This window comes from Radiomyces spectabilis (assembly GCF_025331425.1).
Source record: "Radiomyces spectabilis strain NRRL 2753 chromosome Unknown BYT42scaffold_15, whole genome shotgun sequence".
In the NCBI taxonomy this organism is placed as follows: Eukaryota; Fungi; Mucoromycota; class Mucoromycetes; order Mucorales; family Radiomycetaceae; genus Radiomyces; species Radiomyces spectabilis.
In genome coordinates, this window is record NW_026251940.1 from 453,182 (window position 1) to 475,617 (window position 22,436).

Here is a 22,436-nt window from a genome sequence, read left to right on the forward strand (position 1 = left end):
GCAGGTAAAATTGTCCAGCTACATGCCTGATATAAGAGAGTCTTGGACAGAAGCCACGCAGAATTGTATCGGACGAAACCCTGAAGTTCCCGTCCAATTTTCGGGTCAACAAATCATATTCAGAGTCTTTGCGGTTTGCAACAGCGTAATCTCGTGGCGACGGCTGTAGTCCATGAAGAAAATCTCACAGATATGAAGCATGTATTTGTAGTTAAAAGGCAACGCATCGTCGGAGCAGTAATGGTTTAAGAAAGTGGCGCCAGCTGATTGCTAAAAGATCAAGATCAGTATAACTGCTGATAATTAAAGCGGCATGGTGGCACTCTGAGGAAGTAGCCTCCGTGTTACTGATCTCTTTCTTGATCAAAAGTTGTCAACAGGAAACAGAGGAAGAAATGCAAAAAGAACAGGACTTGTGACGGAATATGTTTGATTGCACCCCATGTCGATTCTCAAGCTATTCAGTGACACCCTCGTCCTACTTCCATAGCCCTCCGTATACTTGCGTACCCTTCCGTATACTTGCGTATACTCCGTAGACTTGCGTTGACTTGCGTACCCTTCCGTATACTTGCGTATACTTCCGTATACTTGCGTACCCTTCCGTATACTTGCGTATACTCCGTAGACTTGCGTTGACTTGCGTACCCTTCCGTAGACTTGCGTATACTTGCGTATACTTGCGTACCCTTCCGTATACTTGCGTACCCTTCCGTATACTTGCGTACCCTTCCGTATACTTGCGTACCCTTCCGTATACTTGCGTACCCTTCCGTATACTTGCGTATACTCCGTAGACTTGCGTTGACTTGCGTACCCTTCCGTATACTTGCGTATACTTGCGTATACTTGCGTACCCTTCCGTATACTTGCGTATACTTGCGTATACTTGCGTACCCTTCCGTATACTTGCGTATACTTGCGTATACTTGCGTACCCTTCCGTATACTTGCGTATACTTGCGTATACTTGCGTACCCTTCCGTATACTTGCGTATACTTGCGTATACTTGCGTACCCTTCCGTATACTTGCGTACCCTTCCGTATACTTGCGTATACTCCGTAGACTTGCGTTGACTTGCGTACCCTTCCGTAGACTTGCGTATACTTGCGTATACTTGCGTACCCTTCCGTATACTTGCGTACCCTTCCGTATACTTGCGTACCCTTCCGTATACTTGCGTACCCTTCCGTATACTTGCGTACCCTTCCGTATACTTGCGTATACTCCGTAGACTTGCGTTGACTTGCGTACCCTTCCGTATACTTGCGTATACTTGCGTATACTTGCGTATACTTGCGTATACTTGCGTACCCTTCCGTATACTTGCGTACCCTTCCGTATACTTGCGTACCCTTCCGTATACTTGCGTATACTTGCGTATACTTGCGTATACTTGCGTATACTTGCGTATACTTGCGTATACTTGCGTATACTTGCGTATACTTGCGTATACTTGCGTATACTCCGTAGACTTGCGTTGACTTGCGTACCCTTCCGTATACTTGCGTACCCTTCCGTATACTTGCGTACCCTTCCGTATACTTGCGTACCCTTCCGTATACTTGCGTATACTTGCGTATACTTGCGTACCCTTCCGTATACTTGCGTATACTTGCGTATACTTGCGTACCCTTCCGTATACTTGCGTACCCTTCCGTATACTTGCGTTGACTTGCGTACCCTTCCGTATACTTGCGTACCCTTCCGTATACTTGCGTATACTTGCGTATACTCCGTAGACTTGCGTTGACTTGCGTACCCTTCCGTATACTTGCGTACCCTTCCGTATACTTGCGTACCCTTCCGTATACTTGCGTATACTTGCGTACCCTTCCGTATACTTGCGTACCCTTCCGTATACTTGCGTATACTCCGTAGACTTGCGTTGACTTGCGTACCCTTCCGTAGACTTGCGTATACTTGCGTACCCTTCCGTATACTTGCGTATACTTGCGTATACTCCGTAGACTTGCGTTGACTTGCGTACCCTTCCGTATACTTGCGTATACTTGCGTATACTTGCGTACCCTTCCGTATACTTGCGTACCCTTCCGTATACTTGCGTACCCTTCCGTATACTTGCGTATACTTGCGTACCCTTCCGTATACTTGCGTATACTTGCGTATACTCCGTAGACTTGCGTTGACTTGCGTACCCTTCCGTATACTTGCGTACCCTTCCGTATACTTGCGTACCCTTCCGTATACTTGCGTACCCTTCCGTATACTTGCGTACCCTTCCGTATACTTGCGTACCCTTCCGTATACTTGCGTACCCTTCCGTATACTTGCGTATACTTGCGTACCCTTCCGTATACTTGCGTATACTTGCGTATACTTGCGTACCCTTCCGTATACTTGCGTATACTTGCGTATACTTGCGTATACTTGCGTATACTCCGTAGACTTGCGTACCCTTCCGTATACTTGCGTACCCTTCCGTATACTTGCGTATACTTGCGTACCCTTCCGTATACTTGCGTACCCTTCCGTATACTTGCGTATACTCCGTAGACTTGCGTTGACTTGCGTACCCTTCCGTATACTTGCGTATACTTGCGTACCCTTCCGTATACTTGCGTATACTTGCGTATACTTGCGTATACTCCGTAGACTTGCGTTGACTTGCGTACCCTTCCGTATACTTGCGTATACTTGCGTATACTTGCGTACCCTTCCGTATACTTGCGTACCCTTCCGTATACTTGCGTACCCTTCCGTATACTTGCGTATACTTGCGTATACTTGCGTATACTTGCGTATACTTGCGTATACTTGCGTATACTTGCGTACCCTTCCGTATACTTGCGTATACTTGCGTATACTTGCGTACCCTTCCGTATACTTGCGTTGACTTGCGTACCCTTCCGTATACTTGCGTACCCTTCCGTATACTTGCGTATACTTGCGTATACTCCGTAGACTTGCGTTGACTTGCGTACCCTTCCGTATACTTGCGTACCCTTCCGTATACTTGCGTACCCTTCCGTATACTTGCGTACCCTTCCGTATACTTGCGTACCCTTCCGTATACTTGCGTACCCTTCCGTATACTTGCGTATACTTGCGTACCCTTCCGTATACTTGCGTATACTTGCGTACCCTTCCGTATACTTGCGTACCCTTCCGTATACTTGCGTATACTTGCGTACCCTTCCGTATACTTGCGTATACTTGCGTACCCTTCCGTATACTTGCGTACCCTTCCGTATACTTGCGTATACTTGCGTATAACTCCCTGCATCGGCAAACCGTAGAGAAACCTAATGTGCGACCGATCAATGAACCAGCAAAGAACGGCACATACATCAGTAGCATCGAAGGTTCGTCTCCCGTCTTTCTGAAGCGAGCTTAGTAAGACCTTCTCAGACTACTATTCCGCTGGAACTCCACAATTGTCAATCAGTAAAAGAATAAAAGAAGAAAAAGAGGATGGTAAATTAATTTAATGAGAAAAATGTAGATTGTATGCTGGTTGGTTCGCGCTAATTCCGAATCCCAATACGCTGCTCGAGAGCGAATCACAGTGCAGAACGCATGATAGAAACTTTTAAATATCCCATGTCACTTTGAGGATCTCTCGTTTGACGGTGCTGTCACTTTCAAACGCCTTCTCCACCTTGAGGCTATCACCATCGGCGTCCTTCATCGATTTCAGAAGATTGCAAAAAGGTAAAATACCACCACCGACACCAAAATAAACTGTTTTGGCAGCCACGTAACTAAACAATCCAAAGTGTCAGTTTGATTCTAGTTTTCAAAAACTTTCATGCGTTCATATGCATAGGAACAATGAATGAAATAGGAAGACACTTACGCGACTCCGGATGGCTTCTTCAGAGCATATTGAAAGACGCGCACCAGATCGGGCAGAGCATGTTCGTTGTATATGGTTTCTGAGGTAACAATGGTGTCGTATTTATCCGCCATTTCAGGAACATTGAGTTGAGTCTGTGTAATGAGAGTTCAGTAAAACCCATGGTGATGTTTGGACGTGGTCATCCCAGCTTACGGGTAGATTGCTCCAGTCGCCTACAAATGCACGTGTGCGTTCGCTTACGCGTGCAAGCATTTCAGGCACCTTTTCAGAATTGATTTCGGCTTCCACGTCACATTCGCTGGATTCGCCAATAATTTGATCCTTTTCCTCAGGAGCTTCATCTTCATCTTCCTCTTCCTCGGACGATGATTCCGAATCTTCCATATCACCCGTGTCCTCCACCAGATCGGTCGAGGTAGAATCTTGTACCGAAAGCACGGTGTTCAGGAGAATGTTGGGTATCGTGATGTAGCGTATCGCTTCCTCGTTATAGTCCTGAACGTCCACTCTATTCTTTTCATCCCTTGATAACAGATACAACGATGGAAGAGCCGATCCACAGCCTAACTGGAAATAACGCAAAGGTTTTAATGATCCGCGAAAAAGTCATGGTGGGCTCTTAAAAGCTTACTTCCAAAATTTTCTTGTCACAAATTTCATGACTTGGCAACTGGGCCAAGAATTCCACCAGGTCAAGAGAGCATTCCCATGTTTTGAAACCACCTATATACCGCTCGATCGTTAAAGCTCTATGCATCGATGCATATACACCGCAACAGAATGATCCGGTTACCTTCGTATACACCTCGCACCAAATCACTGTTGCCGCTTAGATTAAGCATAGAGACGACTTTGGAGCATGCATTATCGTTGTCCTCATCAAACGTATCTTGCTGTGCCATTTGAAACTTGACATCGTCCAGCATCCGTTTGTAAAGTGGTCGGGAAAGCGATGGCAGCTGAATGACATCGCCCTGAATGACATTCGGCAATCCTGTGCTCTATTTTATACACTCTTTTAATATGGTTTCATGGTATCTTGCAAAAACGCTAGGCATAGTATATGATGACTTACAGAAATATCATATTCCCGGGCAGGGATTTTCTTGTCAGTCGAGGATTCCTCCAAGGATAAATCATTCAACGACGTCTCAAGATTTTGATTTTCCGTCTCGTCAATGTCGAGTTCTTGGCTCTGACAAATAATAAAACAAGGGGCAAAAATAAATGCCAAATTAGCCGAGAGTATCTCAATAATGGGCAAACTGTCATTGACTTACGGTAAAGTTGAACTTGAACATGGTTGAAGATGACAAATTGATCGGATCGATCTCGCTGAATATGCACGACCTCTTTGACACCTGTGACCGCCTGTCCATGCCACCAAGCCACTGGACCAATCAGCAAACGAAAATTTCATGGCTGCCGTGATTACTGGCATAGACGCCTTTGCAGTGACGTTGACCATCATAGAATAATATCAGGCATGCTAACATACTAAGATGTATAAGCACGGATAGTTTATGGGTTTGTTGCTTTGGCATACAGTTTAATACAGGATGAGTAGTGTTCAAAAATCAGGAATTCTAAACCGACGGTATTAAAAAGCATCAGCCTTTCGGCCTGCGGTTACACTGATGACCGTACTCGGTCCGAAGCGTATTTTGAGACTTTTGTTGCGCTTGTAGGTCGTGTTTGCATTGAACCGTCGGTACTCTGGCAGCGGTTGTCCATTGGTGGAGACTGTGGCGGAGACACCTCGTTGCAGGATATTCGCGCCAAGCGCTGGCATCACGACCTCGCGTCGTATAATTCAACGCTCTTGCCGAGCAGTGAGGATTCCGGCAATGAACCACACCTTTGACGCGCACAAGCTTGTCGTTGCGGCGATAGCGATGGTATTCTATTCGGTGCAAGCAGTACGGACACAGTTCGTCGTGTTGTATTCATCGAAAATCAAAAATTGATCGTGCTCCGGAGCATCCATCGTCTGACCAAGCTTTGCATTAGATCCGCCGTATGCATACTCTTTGGTGCGACTACTCTTGCTGTTGTACGAACCGAAATAATGCAAGAAAGCCGTTTCGCGCCCCGGTTTCTTCGAAACTGCATTCTTCCGCACATGGCTTGCAAATTTCTATCAAAGAAAGAGGGTCATTAATGGTAGGGCGCAGAAGAAAATAATCCGTTGGTACCTGATAAAACTTCTTCGTGCGTATCTCTCGCGTTCGTCGCATCTTCGAGAGCTTTTCTGGATCGACCACTCCGTGTTCGCGACGCTTGCGATGCAGATGACGGAATGTCGCATGACCCGTCGTTGCCGCGCTCATCTTGAGAGGCTTCTGAAGTCTTCTGACAGCCCTTCTTTCCTAAACTTTCCACTGCTGGCACGCGCGTAAATGATATTCAAGGCTTCAGCAGCATCCATCGGCTGGATAGTAGCTGTGACGGCACGGTCGGGATCGCTACCCGTAGTCCCCAAATCGATAACCCCTGGGAATGTTTCTCTACGACGTCTGCAGTGCGACGCATCATCTACCATGGAACTTGAGCTGGAGCCTACAATTGATACAGATCTTCACAGACTAACCTCTTCTTCGTTGTGTTCTGGCATTCCCTTCTTCTTTCCAGCCAGCTTGCTGTTGATGTCATATAGTCGCTGACTCGCGCCTTGGACGGCTTCTTCCTTCTCTCTGATTTCGATATTCATTGCGTTGATTTCAGAGCGGATCTTCTTAAGCTCCGTGTAAATCTTGCGCCCTTCCGAGCTGACTTGCTCTGCTTTACGGTAAGAATGGGCGATCTCTGCACGCTGTGTTTCAAGTCGTGTTCTTGAATGCCGAAGCCTTGCCAGCTCGCTCCTTTGAAGCTTTAGCGCGCCCGCAGTCGAATCCGCTTGTTCCTTGAGTTTACCCGCATTGCTAGGGTCTCGGATGGATACTGACGGGTTTTTGCCTTGGGTACCACTTGAGATCTTCTGCTTCTTCTTACGCTTCTTTTTCTCTTCAGCAACTGCAACTTGCTTTTCTGCTAGGATCTTTACATTATGACGATTGATGAATAGGAATCGCCACGACGGTTCCAAATCTCGTTGTGTTGCCAAGCTTTCAACGAGGTTGACATCGAAAATGGTAGCAAAGACACCGCGCTTCTTCTCCGTCGCCATTCGTATGATGGTAAAGTAGGTATCGCCGCCTGATGGGAGCTCGTAAGTTTGATGCATCAACTGATAAAACGCACCTGCGCTCATCGACAAGGCCTGTTGGCTCGTAAAATCGGGGCTAGTTTTCTATGCAAGCTGTTGGGGTTGTGCGAGACGAACGGCAAAATGAGATTGGTTACGGAAGCGGCACCTGACATTCCTGGTCGGTCAGCTGCGTGCCTCGGTGCATGGATGAACGTATAACATCGGCCGTGTAGCGTGACTTGTCGCCACTGAGGACCAACTTCTTGACAATAGCCAAAAGAGAACGCAAAGCTCTGGCGGTCGGCTCCTTTTCTTCTTCCTTCCTCACTTCCGCTTTTTCTTTGCCTTTACTCCGTTTGCCCACCTTTTTGTCTTCCTCTTCCACCTCTTCCCGCAATTCTTCATCCTCCAAATCTTCTTCGTTCATTGGGTAAAGATCGTCGTCATCTGCTCCTACATCACGACTGGCTTGCGAAGCGATCTGTTGTTTCGCCTTTGATTTAGCAGTGCAACAACGTTCTTGCATTTGGCAATATAACTTGCTTCCGGTTTTCGAGAAAGGCGTAACCGATCTTTTTCATTTGTTGCTGATGTCGCGGGAGGTGATGTGTTTATCCTGATAATGATTGCTGTGCTTCTCCTTCTTTTTCGCCTGTTCTTTACGATTTTCTGCTTAGCGCTTGAGGAGTTGGGGGGCAAGTCTAAGCCTTAACAAGGCGAGGATCAGCACGCGGAGGTCTCGAACATACGCCACATGGTAAACGACGTATGGTAATTGCTTGAGTGCGTCCATCATCGACTGGTTGAAGAAAAACTTATCATCAGGGTCGTCGCTTAGCTTGGCATTGATAAGTTGGCGGATATCATTGAAAACTGTTCGCTCACCCCGAGCTCGCACCGACTTGCCGACGCATCCAGACAATATGTTAGCGAAATGTTCATAGGAGAAGACCTTATGCTCCGAGTACTTCTCAGCTTCGTCAGGACAAGGGGTGAGCTTGATTGCGGTTTCAGCATCCTTGCCAAAATCAAAGGTTGGTGCCAGCGACTTGAGATCCACCTTGATCGCTGCTTGCTTAGCAAGGCCGCAAATATATCCAAGTTTGTCCTGCCCTAACAATTCGATCGCAACAGAGACAGCCTGGGTGAGTTTGGATATGAACTTTTCCATACGCGCCTGTTCGTCGGTAAAAATTTGACCCAGCGCTTGAACATCAAAATCATGCCTGGTGATGAATGATAAAGAACGCGTGATGGTTTCGTAACGCTTTTCGAAACCCGGGGTGTCGTCGTTGTCGCTGCAGCTTTCTTCATCGCTGCCGCTCGGATTGTCGTCAGTGGCAGAGGAATCTTCATTGTTGGCGAGCTCTTCCTGGTACTCGGCCACGATTTCATGGTACGCTGGCGCTGTATTGAAATCTTCCATTTTTGAAACTCGCCTGGTTAGCGATGCGATGGCAACTGTGCTTTTTGTGGGATTAGGGAACAGACTGGCGTGGACAGCTGAATGAAGAAATCGATGTTAGACTTCTGTAATGAATAATCTTGAGAAATAACAAAAAAGTAGCTTACCGTCCCATATACGAACACTTTTTCTTTTCGATTCATCTGCAAAGAACTTGTCGTGGGACTTGGAGCCTTTGGTTACATGTTTTTCATATAGTTGCTCCACGTATGCTTTCATTTCTTTGATACAAGCATCTTTGAGCTCGTCTCTGTGATGTTCGATAAGAACCGCTTCTTTTGCTTCGCTTGCTCGTCTGTTGAGCGCAGGTACGCACGGGCGGTTGGGTACGATTTCTTGTGATTCTTCTTTTTCGGACCCCGCTGTGAGGTATTTTGCGTAAAATCTTGACATGGGCTGACGACAAACCAGTCTGCCTGGCCAAGTACGAATCGACATGGTGGAGTACGCTAAAGCACGGGGTATCTGGTCTGTCCGAAGTCGGTTTGATGACAATGGGCTTTTTACGAGTGGAGATATAAGAGATCTTGATACCAAGGATATGTTACAAAGCGAAAAGCAGCTGGATACCAGAGACTTGAATCTCTGCATTGTCATCAGTGCATAACGTCTTTTGATTTGACGACACCCTTGAGTTGCCCCACGAGAGCATTAGCAAGTCTTTTGAGTCTTTATCGCGATCGTATTCTGTGACAGCCAGACCATGTCTCTTGAGGAAACGCTTGAGTTGTGCAAATTCTCATTTGCAAGGGATCCATCACTTTTCTTGTATGTTCGGACAGCTCTTCTGAGGCGCGCACTTAAGGATTGTCAAAATGTAACGCGAAGTCTGTGTCGGCGTCAGTCAACTTGTACTTCAAATCGTAGATATTACATTCGGCCATGATTCTATCGCAGAAGGGTTACAATTCAGCAGGTCGTTGACCCAAAACTACAAGTTCTTACTTGTTTGCGCCAGCGCGCGCATGAAAAGGAAAAGAGGAGTAAGATGTAGCGAATCTGAATTGGGTTTGAAACAGAAAAGAAAAGCGACTTCTTACGATACATATTCTGACTCCAGGCGTGATAACTAAGAAAATCAATCAGCTGTACATGGTCTCACTTCGCATGTTCAAGAACGCTCCTCTCCCACTGAATCCCCGACGGTGCAAGAAGCAACGTCACGATCTTATATCTTTGAGGCTCTGGTATCCAAATGTGTGCTTTATTTTCTACATTCTGTGACGGCACACAAGAAAGGCGATCAACTTTAAGCATTCATCAATGCGATATCACTCATGCATCATACTTTACGTCTCAATATTGCGCCTTGCTGTATGATCTGTGAGGCGTGAGAATGTGATTATTATTGCCCATGTGAAAAACGCAGTGACCAGTGGCTTCACTGAGACATGGTCTCTTAACTGCATTATATCACATAAATAATATGCCAAGTGTTTACATCATGCCTTTGGCGATTGACAGGAGAACAACCCCAGAGAGGTGAAACCGTCCTGCAGGAGCTGTGATCCCTTTGCTGATGCCACTTTGTCGATCTATTTCGCGGCGGTTTAAAACCCACAACTTGGCCGGAAACAACTCCGGTTTCATATCCAGTAAGCCTCCCGTAATGAAAAAGCCTTATTGTCGGTTCGATGATGAGGAAGGTAATAGTGCGAATGAACCATGCGCATTAAAAAAACTATCTTTTTCCAATTGATCCTCCTGAGACCGAAAGAAAATACACATGTGATGTGAATAAGCTGCAAAGTCTGGCGAGCTGCTGCATCAGATGAAAAAAGTTTGCTGCCTATCAAAGAAAAAAATGAAAAATATCGTGTAACCAAAAGGAGTCTTTGGTTAAAAAGATTTCTATGCGAACAAAAAGTTTTTCAAGCGCCATTGTAGCTATAAATGAGATGAATAAGCAAGAGATAAAAAGTGGTTGCCAGCTCACTTAGCTGTTGACGAAGAGCGGCAGTATTTTCCTGTCCCTCATACAAAAGGAGGGCGACACCGGCGGTAACAAATACCTGTGGTAACAAAGAATTATACATTCTTGCTTTCAGTTTAACATGCCTGATGATATGCCATCATTGAGCTACGAGTGATTGTAGAAAAATATAGTGAAATGGCTTTATTTTTTCATTTCCTTTCGGTTTTTGTCTACAAGGGCCTTCCCGCCCAACCCACCTCTTTCTACGCATATTGTGCCGGATGCTTTCATTCATGTAGACTATCTTTTGTCATCCCTGTTGACTATTAGCTTATATACCAGTATCTGTCACTTTGCGTGGAAATGCCTTTTTATCGCGGGGAAAAGACAAGCAGAACGAAATGAAGAAGGGGCCAATCTTGTGCAGCAAAGAGTCGCTATCATTTTCTAAACTCCGCTTGTAAAATTGTTTTGGTAACAAACGAGCTTGCCAAATTTGCGAAATACAAGCGTGACATTGCTCCATGTGTATAGACACTTAAAATGGAGCTATCACTGAGAGACCAAGTCGATGGCTTACTTACAGAGTATGCAGATACCGTTCGGCGGTTCTTTGCATTGCTCGCTTCGGCAGCAGAAAATGTGACAACCGATGCGGGAGAAATGCCAGAACAACTCGTGAAGCGCATGGTAGAATTAGACGACCAATTGCAAACCGCCGCTCAGCAAAGTAAGTAGTTGGAAGATGGTTGAGCAATTAACGTCGAATTATTGGTTAACTAATTGGATTAAAAAAGTTGAGGAGCATCAGGCACGACAACAACGGATTATTCGGGTTCAGGATGACATTCAACGACATCACGAAGCTTTACTGCGAGTGGTACAGAAACTGGACAGTGCACGAAGCGATCTGGATCAAAGCTTGAATGAAGCAAAGAAAGAAGTTCAAGCCATTGATTACGCAAACAAGTGTACGTGCAGTAAACCAATATTTCTTGTTTTCAATGATTGTCATACTGAGATCATTTCGTCTTTTTCTTGTTTTCCACAGCCAACGTACAGTTTACCGACGTCATATCGTATGCATCCAAACTATCAAAATACACGTCGGCACCGCCCAACTTTGCCTCGATGAACCGAGATATCAAAGTCGATTTTGAAAAACCTTATCCGGACGAAGAGCGAATGCGACGTGGTCTTTTGTACTGGCAAAATCATCCTCAACCGTACCTGGAAGATAAAAGTAAGTTTCATCTCCCCAAACCACGAATAATCTCATCTTGATTGCACTGGCAAAGATGGCTCATCCTTGGATGCATTAGTGGAAAGCTCCGACAATGAAAGTTCGGCCGAAGAAGATGCCACCAAAGAAGGACACGGTACTGCCGGCAAACCTGCAGAAGAGGCAGCGGGCGACCCCTTTTGGATCCTTGACCTTAATCCGGACCTTGCATCTTGAAGATCAATTATTCCTCTTTTTCTTTTTCGACTGTCATTTTTTCCTCGTTTCCAATCATCCATTGCATACCCTTTCACCTATTGGAATAACGATATTTGATCTGTACATCCATTCGATTTTTTTGAAAAGAAAAAAGCGCAAGCTAGACTCTCGAATGCCAATGTATCACAACCAAAAGAGAAAAAAAAAAGGAAAATGATGCTTAAATGCGGAAAGGTTAGCTCATTCATGCTTTGTCACCGGGGATGAACCTTGCTCAAGATATCATTGGTGCTGAACGTGTCATTTTATGGAAAAAAAAGAAGCATCGGTCCATTGCCAAGTTTGGTAACGAACACGTGCAAAGAACCGTGCTTCGGCGTAACCATTGCGATAATCAAAAAGCTTTTTTTGCAAATGCAATTGAAATGTTTCAATGGTGTTGATTACTTTTATGGGGAAAAATAGTTTTACAGATTGGAAATGTGAGCAGAAAAAACATTAAGCATGATCCCGAAAATAAACGATTATTTTCTTTTCTTTTGGAAAAACAAGTGGGAACATGACCGATGATTAGTATTCTAAACAAGTATTATATTTCTGGAATTACTGAGGGAAAGGAATGCATGGAATTTCGTATTTGGGTGGAATTTTTTTTTCTGGCTTTGCATTGATGAAACCTGTCTACAACAACAAAGCAGCGACACCGACGGCACCAACGACACCCATCACGCCAGCCTTGATACCAGCGGCACCACTGTCCTTGTTGCTTTCCTTGGCAGCATCACCAGAGGCAGAAGAGGAAGTGGAAGGCGAAGAAGTAGAACCGGAACCGGAAGCAGCAGGGCTGCCACCAGAAGGTTGGGCACCAGTGGCGTTGTTGTTGGAGTTACCGGTCGAACCAGTGGTGGTGTTGGTGCTGGGCTTGGTACCAGGGGGAGCACCCAAAATGGTGAATTGAGGTGAGTAACTGTCGCCCTTGGCGCTGCGGAGGATGACAGCGTCTGTTCAAATTTGAAGAAAAAAAAGACCGAGAAATGAGTCGTTACTGTTTCCAAAAAAGCATAGCCACCGAAAACTTGGGGAAAAAGAAGAATCAAAGACAAAAAGGTAACTTACAGGAGCTATCAGTAGCAATATCGGTAGGGATGTTCCAGTCGTACTTGCCGGAAGCGACAGGGACGGCGTCGGCAATCTTGGCGATGAGCTGGAGGTTGGAGGAAGCACCGTTTCTCAATTCGATCGAGTCAAAGTTGGCGACGGAAGCGTCATTGACGTTCCAGGTGATAGCCCAAGACTTGCCGGCATTCCACACAGCCTGTAATCAAGTTGAAACCCGAATTGAGTATTGTTTATGTAAAATGATCGAGAAACTGCAATTGAGTCTCTACTTTTTTGTCGAATGTTTTTCGCTGCAGAGTATTTAAGAAAAAAAAAAAAACTTACACCATAGCCGGGAGCGATAACGCTGGCGACACCGACAGCAGGACCAGCAGGAGCAGCGGGAGCGGAAGGTGCGGCGGGAGCGGCGGGAGCTTGAGCGCAAGCAGCCGAGATGACCGAGAGAAGGGCAGCAGCGATAGAGAATTTCATGATCGATGAAGTAAAAGAGAAAGGAATGGAAAACGGGTGATAAGGGGCGACTGAAAATCCAAGGATGTGTCTATTTATTGTTTGCAATCATCTTATATCTGTTGTGTTACGCGACGTTTTGGAGACACAAGGGGGAGAGGGAAAAAAAAGTTTTTTTCTCTTGGACTTTCTTAATACGCTTCGCCAATAGAATGCAGTGATTCGGTTGGGGAGTGCATATGAAGAGCGGGCTTTTGATTGTTTTCTTTATTTCTGGACGCCGGACATCCAAGTGAGTGCACCAATGTGGGCAGGTTGTTGATTTAAATATGGCTTGACAACAACAGGTTAAAATTTTTTTTCCTGTTTATTTTTCATGTTTGGATCGAGCAACGGGAACTTTTTATTTATTTTGAGAGACGGCAAAGACAAGTTTAATTGAGATTCTCGACGGTTGAATGGAATGATGGGAAAGACTGAATGAAATGACGGGTCATCTTTCGCTCGTACCACGTCAATGCACGTTGCTGATTACCTGCATCAAGCAATTCGCGTGTTAAATGGCTTCCTAAAGGTTGAAGGGTTTTTCCAAGTGGGACGTGAATCGTGTCACCAATGAAGATCTGTTTCTGTGTCGGTTTTACATGGTTCGTATAAATAATTGCATGTGTAACCTCCGAAATAACTCCCACTTTTTTATTTTTGTCTCAAATTTAAACTTTTTCCATCATCGTAATCATGCCAACCGATGCCAGAAAAAAATTTTGCTTCCAAGATCTATTAGAATATTTAAGCCCTTGCAAACAGCATTTCATCTCTGGGTTGTTCTCCTGTCAGTCGCAAAAGGCATAGTATAAAGAATTGGCATTTTAGATGTAATCATGACACTGTGAGGTTGTAAACGACGATAACCCCAATTCGTGTGGCATCGAAACCTGTCTATTGCTTGAACACCCAATGTCTACTGCACAAGTGATGTCATTATGTAATATATAGGGTGATGGGCTATGCCTTTGCTAGATGGAGTTGTGTATGTAATGAATCATTTTGTGCCAATTTTTTTGAAACTCGCAACGTGCAAAGGCAGGGGATCCTGAATAACGTGATTCATTTAAAAAAGAAACGGGATCCGTACGGGTCACTATGGCAATAGCGCGCACAATTAAACATGATCGAGTGAACATGATACAATTTTATATAACTATGGTAATGTGGTAATGACCTTTGAAGTTGTCATGACGATATACAGATGTCTACACAAACAGTTTCCAGTGTCTGGTCCATTTGCCTCGCCTGCCAATAGCCCAATGCGATTTTAGGAATGAAAATTATGAGCAGACTTATTTTGCAGATTTCCTCTTTTTTCATTAAAAAAAAAAGGCACAGATCAATGCCTTATTTGATGCGGAAAACCAAATAGGCGTTTTTGGGTCTCCTGAATTCTGACTGGACTTTCGTTGTGCCGTTGCCCTTTGGTCCATTTTCAAAAATAAAGACTTAAAATGAAAGCCAGACTGGACTTATTTGGAGCTCAATGATTGGCCAGTGCTTTGGCGCAAATCACGGCAACTCAAATGGAAGACAGTTGCTGCGACGCAGTTTTGCAGCAACCCCAGGTTTTTTTCAGGCCTTCCTTTTTTTTTGACAGCGCAGACTACTGATGCCAGCAGCGTATGTGCTTTCGAAAGAGGAGCAAAAGGTGAACGGACAGCCTCCTGTGACCAACCCAGCCTCTGACGAGAAAACCAGCCTTGAACGAGATACCGAGTTATTAAAAGCATCTGCTCGGACAACCGCCATGGATCCCCAGTTGACCACCACAACGCAGCGACGGAAAGAATTACATACAGATGAAGATAAAGAAGAATTTCAGCTCGATTCCTTGAATAAAGATCATCCTACCGATCAGGAACATACGACGGCAGAGTCACTTAGTCCCAAAGACTACGGCAACTTTACTTTACTTGTCATTCTATGTAAGTGTTTCTTTTTTTTCTGCGGCTGACACGTCAGCATGGCTCGTCATGAACAATGGAAGACTTATGGACGTGATGACGGTAGATTTACTCCAAGGTGTCCCTGTTGGTTTGTCGTTTGGTTCCATCCCTTTTCTTTTAAAGTCACAACTCTCCTACTCTCAAATTGCCGTTTTTTCCCTCTCTTCCTGGCCATACTCCCTCAAATTGTTATGGTCACCTATTGTCGATGCGATCTATACTCCTTCGCTGGGACGACGAAAATCGTGGATTGTTCCTATTCAAATTCTGACCGGGTTTCTGTTCTTTTGGCTGGGCGGAAATATCGATGCCATGATGTCGGCCGAGCATATTCCCATCTATGAACTGACAGTTTCCTTTTTGATTACCATCTTCTTTTGTGCCACGCAGGACATTGCCGTCGACGGATGGGCATTAACCTTACTTTCCAAAGAAAGTCTCTCATACGCTTCCACGGCTCAGACCATTGGTTTGAACACGGGCTATTTCCTTTCTTTCACGGTCTTTCTTGCATTCAACTCTTCCGAATTCAGTAACAAGTACCTGCGCATCGTTCCTCAAGACACTGGTGTCTTGTCTCTCGGCGCTTACATGAAATTTTGGGCATTCATGTATCTTGTCATTACTGCTTGGCTTGTCATTGTAAAGAAAGAGGTAGGAACAAAATATGGGCATCATCGATGATCTTAAAACAGTGTATTCATCATTATCATCGCAACAGGATGAAGCCCATTCAGAAGATGACGATCTAGGCGTGAAAACAGTCTACACGACCATTTGGAAAATCTGCAAATTGCCTCGTAAGTTTTGCTGTGAAGAAAGTAACTAGAGTAACCAATATACTTATGCAGCGGATAATGGTTTAGATTTGCGCTCCTTTATTATGGTACTGCTGGTGTCCAAGCTGGGCTTCATTTGCCATGAAGCAGTGACGTCTTTGAAACTGCTGGAAAAAGGCTTTCAAAAGGAAGATTTGGCTTTGGCGGTCCTGCTCGATTTTCCGTTGCAGGTTTTCTTTGGCTATTATGCGGCAAAGTGGTCTAATGGAGCGCGTCCGTTGAAACCCGTAAGTTTCAAATGAGATTGTACAATGTGTCCTGGTAACGACGTTCTAACCATTGGTTTAGTGGCTTTATGCATTTTATGGTCGTTTGCTCTTTTCTGGATTGGGCATGCTGGTCGTTGCTGCATATCCAGAGGGCAAAGACATTGGATTCATGTACTTTGGTGTTATTCTCGCTTCAACCGTTCTCAGCTCGTTCATGTCCACGGTTCAATTCGTGAGCATCTCTGCCTTTATGACCAGTATCGCCGATCCTTATATCGGCGGCACCTACATGACCGTAAGTGAACTGAATGCATGGTTAAAAAAAGGTTCACAGCAATGATACTTATTACTTTTTTTTCGGTATCAGCTATTGAATACATTCAGTAACTTTGGTGGTACTTGGCCCAAATTCTTTGTTTTGGAGGCGGTCGATTACTTCACCGTTGGTACTTGTTCTATGCCCAATGAGCAACAAAATGGTAAGTCGATTTATCTGAAAAATTGATGATTTGATGGACAGTCAAGCTAATTCAAATCTCATTAGCCTTTTCTTGCATATCCGAAGAGGGAAAGAGCTTGTGCAAAGAACTGGGCGGTACATGTATGGTTCAGCAAGACGGCTATTACATCGTTGGCACGGTCAGTGTGGCGCTCGGTCTTGCCATGCTGTTGTTCTATATTCGCCCTACTGTACAACGATTGGAAACGATATCCAAGCGTCTTTGGCGCTTAAAACAATAAAATGTTATGTACTCCTTTCTAGTAATGATGGAGTTCTTTTTTTTTTTGTGGTTTCCACCAGTGAGTAACGAATGGAGCAGGGCACATGCGGAGTTCCAATAATTCCCAGTGTGGCCCATCCATGATTGGGCTCACCTCTTCGTTTTGCAACATCTTTGAGCATATTCTCGGCCTCCATCCTATAAAACAAACAGACAAGAGGAATAATCATACCCATTCATATCCGAATCATGACAACTAGACCCATGTTTCGAAATGACCTCCACGGTGTTGATGCGGTACGCTTAAGAACGTGGATCTGTTATTGATCTTTGTTTCTACCAATGGAGTGATCTGATCTCACGCCTACATTGCCTACTTTCAAAACCTCTTACTGAATAGTATACACGGCATAAAAAGCTTATCAAAGATTATGTCCTGTTTTACAATCAAAAAGCACCCTCCACCACACCAGCCAACTATCGGTCAGAACACGATATCATACGCGAGCATCACAAGTAAGTCTTTTCACTCGATCGTGCCCTTTCCTGTCCGTCAGTACAACATGCCAATCATGATGTTGCACAGATTCATTCGATCCGACGATGACGATACTACTGAAGAACCGTCTTGGGAGCAACGAGTAGCAAAAAAATATTATGATCAACTATTCAAAGAATATGCCATTTGCGACTTAAAGTATTACAAAGAAGGCAAAATCGCTCTACGGTGGCGTACCGAAAAAGAGGTCGTTTCAGGCAAAGGTAACCTTCCAGCCCAAGTCTACCTACAGCATCCGACAACGTCTAAGCCGTTTCACAGGACAATTCGTATGCGCTTCCACACGATGTGACGCCACTTCCATGCTCAACAGCTGGGAAGTGAATTTTGGCTATGTAGAAGACGGGATCAAAAAGAATGAACTTGTCAAAGTACGCTTATGCCCTGAATGTTCCGACAAGCTCAATTACAAGACTCAGAAACGGCTGGCCAAAGCACAGAAACAACAAGCGAAAAAACGAGCCCGGTCTTCCTCCGTTGAGGAAGGAGAAAGCGACCATCGTCATACAAAGCGCTCACGTGCTACTTCCAAAGATAAGCAACCGCTGGATCATCCAGAAGACGAGACGAATGAGGAACAAGATACACGAAACCAAGAAACAAAGGCAAAAGGTTTGTATAATGCAAGTGTGAGACAATCTATGGGCTGTATTGACATTCATCCATCAAAAAATTTACAGATGAAGCTTCTTCTATATGGAGCCAACCGATCTCGGCCAAAGAAGAGAAATCAAAAGAAGAAGAGTTTGAAGATTACTTTGCGGATCTGTTGCAATAAAAAGGTTTCTGACTCTCTTCCTCATTTAAGCATAAGCGGTGTAGTCGGGAACCGCATTATCACCGGTGATGGCATTTTGTCGGTTTAGAAATCCACCACTTGCAAATGGCGTTTCTTGTTGACCATGCGCTTGCGTTGTTGGGGTGTCAAATAGCAGAGGCATAGGCCCGTCGGCGCTTGGGTATCTGCAACCGCATAATATATGAATAGATATGGTCACAACTGGATCGCACAATTTCAGTTCCCATACCTTTCACAACCAAAGTCCCAGGTAGGCAACCAATGCGCGGCTTCGCACGCCTCTTTGGTCCAATCTGTACCATAGGTGATGGGCGCAAATGAATGAAATGTGGCAATGATAGCAACACATACACCCAGTGTAACCAGCAAGCGACCACCTTCCGGTAGTCTTGTCAATGCCAAGTCGAAGCCTACTGCAAGCACCAGCGTAGCAAAGTACAAGGCCGGCAAATAATGATGCAAAAACAATTGTCGTCCCATCAAGAAAAACGGCAGATAATGAAATGCCCATCCTGCCGCATAGAATCCCGCGGCGTTTTCAAAGAATTCTCGTTTTCCTGTCATCGTGGGTTTGAGTCAGCAATGCATTTTCTTTTCTAGTTCACTTCATTTCCACTGTAAAACATAAAAGATGGTGTTACCTGGGTATCGATCGGGTAAGCCACGTTTATGGCGGATTTGGAAAAAGAGAGACAGGATCAGGAACGTAAAGACACCCACGAGCGAGCCCCAGTAGATCAGCGGATTGCCCAAAAAGTAAACGTGTTTATGATCGCTGGCCCAAAACGAAATGCCGCTTTGCAGCACGGGCCAGGAGGAGGGCCGTGACTGGTAAGGGTGTGGCTCTGTCAACTTTGAATTGGCGGTCCACATCACCTTGTGCAGTTCGACAAATTTTTCCCAGAAGTTTGGAACGAGATAATTCACATACTTGGTGTCCTGTGGCACTGCGTAGATAAAGTGTAAGATATGAGTTATTATTATTCATAGGAGAGAGAGTGTGTGACGTACAGAAAGAGTTGTAGGTTTCTTCGATCATCCAAAGTGCCTTTGGTTTCTTGCTATTCTGCATACAAGTCACCTGCTGCTGTCCAAAACCCCATTCTGGAAGTTTCACATCGCTTGAAAATAAAGCGCAGTTTTGCATGAGATGCACTAGCCGAAACTGGGATCGCAACGTCTGCAGCCGTTCGCCAGCCTCTTTTGTCGGCGCTCCAGATTCAATTTCTACTCGCCAATAATCGTTCGCATCACCTTCATAATCAGGGAATCCGTAAGCACTAAATGCCATCCAATTGATCAGCTTTTCTCATCCAATTCAACAAGCATGTGCTTTGTAACAATAATGCCAACCTCACTTCCTTCTGATATTCGACGTCAGATACCGGTGCTGCAATGTCATGGCTGTGTAACCTTCTTGGAGCCGTAGATGCATGATCCAGTCGAATAATATCGCCGTGGCGGACCCATTTGACCCATGTGTTGTTATCCGAGCCTAGCATATCCCCTTCGTTCTGCAGATCCAATGTACTGTTCATTTGTCGGATAATCCACCAATTATTCTCGTCACGATAGGGATACAGTGTGATTTGCTGCTCTAAAAGAAATGGAACGTCGGTAACAATAAAGACCTATCACCGGATTTTATGCGACACAGTGAGGGTGCTTACGTTTGCTTCCCTCGGGGTAATTGGACGGATGGGAGTGAAGGTAACCGCCTTTGCTGGCGAGATGACGCAGCGTTACGCGCGAACCGTACGCGATGTCTATTACATGTCTTTAAGTTCGAACTGAGCCATAGACAGATATGCGATGGTTCGTTCTATTTACCAATAGGCGAATCAGGTACGCGATTGCCAACTAACGAATGCTGAAACGCCGCCGACATGTGCACGTCGCCCTCACCGCTGTAACGAAGAACAATAAAGTGGATGTAAAAGGTGAAGACGTAGATCAATACCGGTAACACAATCAGACACATAGCTCTTGCCATGAAATGCCGAATGAAATGTGACTAGACGGCCATCAGTTGATTCGTCAATTTTTACAAATTATTCGATGCTCTCCGGGAGATACTCACCTTGGAAACGGACAGGTTTCCCCACAAATGCCACAGATCTTTGACGGTGGAGCTTCCAATTGTCGCAATCAGGAACAGGCCTACCCATTTACAACTGACCGTCATTCCTAGACCCGCACCCGTCAACGTTAACCATAACCACCACGATGCTTGGAAGGGCCTGGTAGATTCATTTAAAAGGTCAATTCACTCCTCAAAAGACACCCCAACATTTCCGCTCTTTCTCAGTGAGCCCTACCTGTTGCGGTTCGCCGAGTAGAATCGATTCCAGCACAGAATGGTTAAAGCGGTGAAGAATAGCAAGTAGGAATCCAGCATGATCAATCGGTTGTTGGTCACCATACTATTTTCTGGTAGATCGAGGACGAGTTAGTTTACAAGCTGGTGCGAAACAGACGATTTTTTGTTACCATAGCAAACTGCCACGGCGGCCATCAAAGCGGCAGGAAGTGAGTGACCGCCGTCGCGTATAGTAAGAAACGCCATTGGGACTGTAAAAGCTCCCAGTATGGCACAGGCAGCACGCATGGCGGTGTAGGGAATATCATGCTGCAGGTAATTACTAAGAAAAGCTTAAGTCCAAGAGCCATTCATATAATTTGTTCTGATTTTTGTGTTGTATTTCGCCTTACTTGCCGATCTGGCTGAAATCAAATTGTCCATCATATCCTGCCAGGCTTCCGGTAGCGGCAATCAACAGCTTCGCAAGCTTGGTAGATTACATATCATCAGTTTCCAGCATAAACATCCCCACCCTCGATCCGCCAATGACTCACAGGTGGATGCACGTCAAAGAAGAACTTGCGTTGAATATAGTGATTGGCGAATCCACCAAAGTGGACTTCGTCAAACCTGAAAGCCAATCGTTACTGTACCGCGACTACTTTCAGCCCATGTTAGATGATGCTTACACGACTTGTGAAGGCTCCTGTATTCGATTGAGACGTATAGGCAGTGCCATGGCGAACAGCAGTCCTGCTACCAGCTTGTTCATGGTGGAGGATGAGATTCGCGACTGAGGTTTGACGCTGCCAGCATGATTGACCTCAGCCGAAGACGACACGGTGTCGTCTTCACTGACGGATTTTTGCGGCTTTTTCCTCTGTTTGAGTGTACTCGATTCTTTCATATATTGGAAACCAAAGGACAAGACCAAACGACTGGTATGTGCCCTGCTTTTTTTCCCGCACAGATTGTTTGGCTCATCGAAATGCGTGAATTCCAATGCCCGACGCAGCATAATCTGAATTTTATTCTCACCAAGGCTAACCATTTTCAAACGGTGATAAACATCAATGGTTCCGAGTGGAAGGCAGAAGGACTTCCATGACCATCTATAACGTTATAAAGAATATTGCAACTGTTCTTTTGCTGCGTTTCATGTCTGTATTTTGCATCATTCTATCTGCGAGTGTCATAAAGACCGATCAGAGCATTCGTCATCATGTTTTAAGCTTGATAGGAGTGTCAGATCCGTGCCGGAATGTGTCTCGAGTCACAACAGTGTTCTCCGTCTTTCTGTTGTCTCTTCGGCTCGGTTTATCCATCTTTCATATTTACCATGTCTGACGGGCTCGGTATACGTGTAGCATTCCTTGGTAGACCACCTTCTGACGTGATGCTATTGCTCTCTGTGGCCATAGGATGCTGTAAAGGCTTGCGCGGACTGAATCGGCATCATATAGTGATATGTTGGTGAGGATCCGTAAGTAATCAATTACATGCTGCTATAAAAAATACACGTTCCCATCCGATATTTTTTATATTGTTCAAGGCCAAAGTCTCCAGTACGGGGAACAAATACGAAACAAGGGAACCCTAGTTATGATA

The 22,436-nt window shown here is 45.0% G+C and overlaps 10 protein-coding genes across 10 annotated transcripts; 4 read left to right on the forward strand and 6 right to left on the reverse strand.

The window, feature by feature from the left end:
• Positions 1-461: 461 nt before the first annotated feature.
• On the reverse strand, positions 462-3,248 carry BYT42DRAFT_618032 (uncharacterized protein; the record flags this gene model as incomplete). The annotated part of the gene is made up of 1 exon (XM_051572240.1): positions 462-3,248. One exon carries the CDS (start codon positions 3,246-3,248, stop codon positions 462-464), a length of 2,787 nt encoding a protein of 928 aa, XP_051419130.1.
• Positions 3,249-3,817: 569 nt separating this feature from the next.
• BYT42DRAFT_504172 (uncharacterized protein) lies at positions 3,818-5,125 on the reverse strand (the record flags this gene model as incomplete). Its single annotated transcript, XM_051564956.1, has 6 exons — positions 3,818-3,955; positions 4,017-4,391; positions 4,456-4,547; positions 4,618-4,825; positions 4,900-5,019; positions 5,105-5,125. 6 exons carry the CDS (start codon positions 5,123-5,125, stop codon positions 3,818-3,820), a joined length of 954 nt encoding a protein of 317 aa, XP_051419131.1.
• An 804-nt stretch (positions 5,126-5,929) lies between these two features.
• Positions 5,930-7,393, reverse strand: BYT42DRAFT_133093 (uncharacterized protein). The gene is made up of 3 exons (XM_051562205.1): positions 6,415-7,393; positions 6,020-6,359; positions 5,930-5,961 (listed from the first exon to the last, which is right to left on the reverse strand). Exons 1-2 carry the CDS (start codon positions 7,072-7,074, stop codon positions 6,231-6,233), a joined length of 789 nt encoding a protein of 262 aa, XP_051419132.1. The 5' UTR covers positions 7,075-7,393; the 3' UTR covers positions 5,930-5,961; positions 6,020-6,230.
• Positions 7,394-7,684: 291 nt separating this feature from the next.
• Positions 7,685-8,914, reverse strand: BYT42DRAFT_618036 (uncharacterized protein; the record flags this gene model as incomplete). Its single annotated transcript, XM_051572241.1, has 2 exons — positions 7,685-8,514; positions 8,584-8,914. The coding sequence occupies 2 exons, from the start codon at positions 8,912-8,914 to the stop codon at positions 7,685-7,687; spliced, it is 1,161 nt and encodes a 386-aa protein (XP_051419133.1).
• Positions 8,915-10,836: 1,922 nt separating this feature from the next.
• BYT42DRAFT_586892 (mediator complex, subunit Med4) lies at positions 10,837-12,242 on the forward strand. The gene is made up of 3 exons (XM_051570108.1): positions 10,837-11,362; positions 11,443-11,634; positions 11,714-12,242. The coding sequence occupies exons 1-3, from the start codon at positions 11,137-11,139 to the stop codon at positions 11,848-11,850; spliced, it is 555 nt and encodes a 184-aa protein (XP_051419134.1). The 5' UTR covers positions 10,837-11,136; the 3' UTR covers positions 11,851-12,242.
• Positions 12,243-13,472, reverse strand: BYT42DRAFT_586896 (uncharacterized protein). The gene is made up of 3 exons (XM_051570109.1): positions 13,276-13,472; positions 12,949-13,147; positions 12,243-12,833 (listed from the first exon to the last, which is right to left on the reverse strand). Exons 1-3 carry the CDS (start codon positions 13,420-13,422, stop codon positions 12,514-12,516), a joined length of 666 nt encoding a protein of 221 aa, XP_051419135.1. The 5' UTR covers positions 13,423-13,472; the 3' UTR covers positions 12,243-12,513.
• Positions 13,473-15,199: 1,727 nt separating this feature from the next.
• On the forward strand, positions 15,200-17,187 carry BYT42DRAFT_504517 (acetyl-coenzyme A transporter 1-domain-containing protein; the record flags this gene model as incomplete). The annotated part of the gene is made up of 7 exons (XM_051564976.1): positions 15,200-15,377; positions 15,463-16,052; positions 16,120-16,198; positions 16,265-16,464; positions 16,526-16,741; positions 16,814-16,925; positions 16,991-17,187. The coding sequence occupies 7 exons, from the start codon at positions 15,200-15,202 to the stop codon at positions 17,185-17,187; spliced, it is 1,572 nt and encodes a 523-aa protein (XP_051419136.1).
• A 146-nt stretch (positions 17,188-17,333) lies between these two features.
• On the forward strand, positions 17,334-18,578 carry BYT42DRAFT_133287 (folate-sensitive fragile site protein Fra10Ac1-domain-containing protein). The gene is made up of 5 exons (XM_051562206.1): positions 17,334-17,465; positions 17,569-17,684; positions 17,755-17,930; positions 17,989-18,339; positions 18,408-18,578. The coding sequence occupies exons 1-5, from the start codon at positions 17,418-17,420 to the stop codon at positions 18,503-18,505; spliced, it is 789 nt and encodes a 262-aa protein (XP_051419137.1). The 5' UTR covers positions 17,334-17,417; the 3' UTR covers positions 18,506-18,578.
• A 164-nt stretch (positions 18,579-18,742) lies between these two features.
• On the reverse strand, positions 18,743-21,600 carry BYT42DRAFT_595742 (glycosyltransferase family 39 protein; the record flags this gene model as incomplete). Its single annotated transcript, XM_051570876.1, has 12 exons — positions 18,743-19,083; positions 19,168-19,473; positions 19,538-19,806; positions 19,880-20,123; positions 20,197-20,292; positions 20,357-20,540; positions 20,607-20,766; positions 20,845-20,956; positions 21,017-21,168; positions 21,239-21,315; positions 21,383-21,458; positions 21,518-21,600. The coding sequence occupies 12 exons, from the start codon at positions 21,598-21,600 to the stop codon at positions 18,743-18,745; spliced, it is 2,100 nt and encodes a 699-aa protein (XP_051419138.1).
• Positions 21,601-21,806: 206 nt separating this feature from the next.
• On the forward strand, positions 21,807-22,418 carry BYT42DRAFT_586902 (uncharacterized protein). Its single transcript, XM_051570110.1, has one exon. It carries the CDS (start codon positions 21,933-21,935, stop codon positions 22,173-22,175), a length of 243 nt encoding a protein of 80 aa, XP_051419139.1. The 5' UTR covers positions 21,807-21,932; the 3' UTR covers positions 22,176-22,418.
• Positions 22,419-22,436: the final 18 nt, after the last annotated feature.

What these genes read in the sequence shown, in the direction of transcription:
- BYT42DRAFT_133093 (XM_051562205.1), bottom strand. Translation starts at nt 7,074, where the DNA reads ATGAGCGCAGGTGCGTTTTATCAGTTGATGCATCAAACTTACGAGCTC. An exon ending in CAGAACACAACGAAGAAGAG is followed by an intron (nt 6,360 to 6,414) that starts GTTAGTCTGTGA and finishes GTTCCATGGTAG; the next exon opens with ATGATGCGTCGCACTGCAGA.
- BYT42DRAFT_586892 (XM_051570108.1), top strand. Translation starts at nt 11,137, where the DNA reads ATGGTTGAGCAATTAACGTCGAATTATTGGTTAACTAATTGGATTAAA. An exon ending in CATTGATTACGCAAACAAGT is followed by an intron (nt 11,363 to 11,442) that starts GTACGTGCAGTA and finishes TGTTTTCCACAG; the next exon opens with CCAACGTACAGTTTACCGAC. An exon ending in ACCGTACCTGGAAGATAAAA is followed by an intron (nt 11,635 to 11,713) that starts GTAAGTTTCATC and finishes TGGATGCATTAG; the next exon opens with TGGAAAGCTCCGACAATGAA.
- BYT42DRAFT_586896 (XM_051570109.1), bottom strand. Translation starts at nt 13,422, where the DNA reads ATGAAATTCTCTATCGCTGCTGCCCTTCTCTCGGTCATCTCGGCTGCT. An exon ending in TTATCGCTCCCGGCTATGGT is followed by an intron (nt 13,148 to 13,275) that starts GTAAGTTTTTTT and finishes ACTTGATTACAG; the next exon opens with GCTGTGTGGAATGCCGGCAA. An exon ending in TATTGCTACTGATAGCTCCT is followed by an intron (nt 12,834 to 12,948) that starts GTAAGTTACCTT and finishes AAATTTGAACAG; the next exon opens with ACGCTGTCATCCTCCGCAGC.
- BYT42DRAFT_133287 (XM_051562206.1), top strand. Translation starts at nt 17,418, where the DNA reads ATGACAACTAGACCCATGTTTCGAAATGACCTCCACGGTGTTGATGCG. An exon ending in ATCATACGCGAGCATCACAA is followed by an intron (nt 17,685 to 17,754) that starts GTAAGTCTTTTC and finishes GATGTTGCACAG; the next exon opens with ATTCATTCGATCCGACGATG. An exon ending in AGAGGTCGTTTCAGGCAAAG is followed by an intron (nt 17,931 to 17,988) that starts GTAACCTTCCAG and finishes GCCGTTTCACAG; the next exon opens with GACAATTCGTATGCGCTTCC.
- BYT42DRAFT_586902 (XM_051570110.1), top strand. Translation starts at nt 21,933, where the DNA reads ATGACCATCTATAACGTTATAAAGAATATTGCAACTGTTCTTTTGCTG.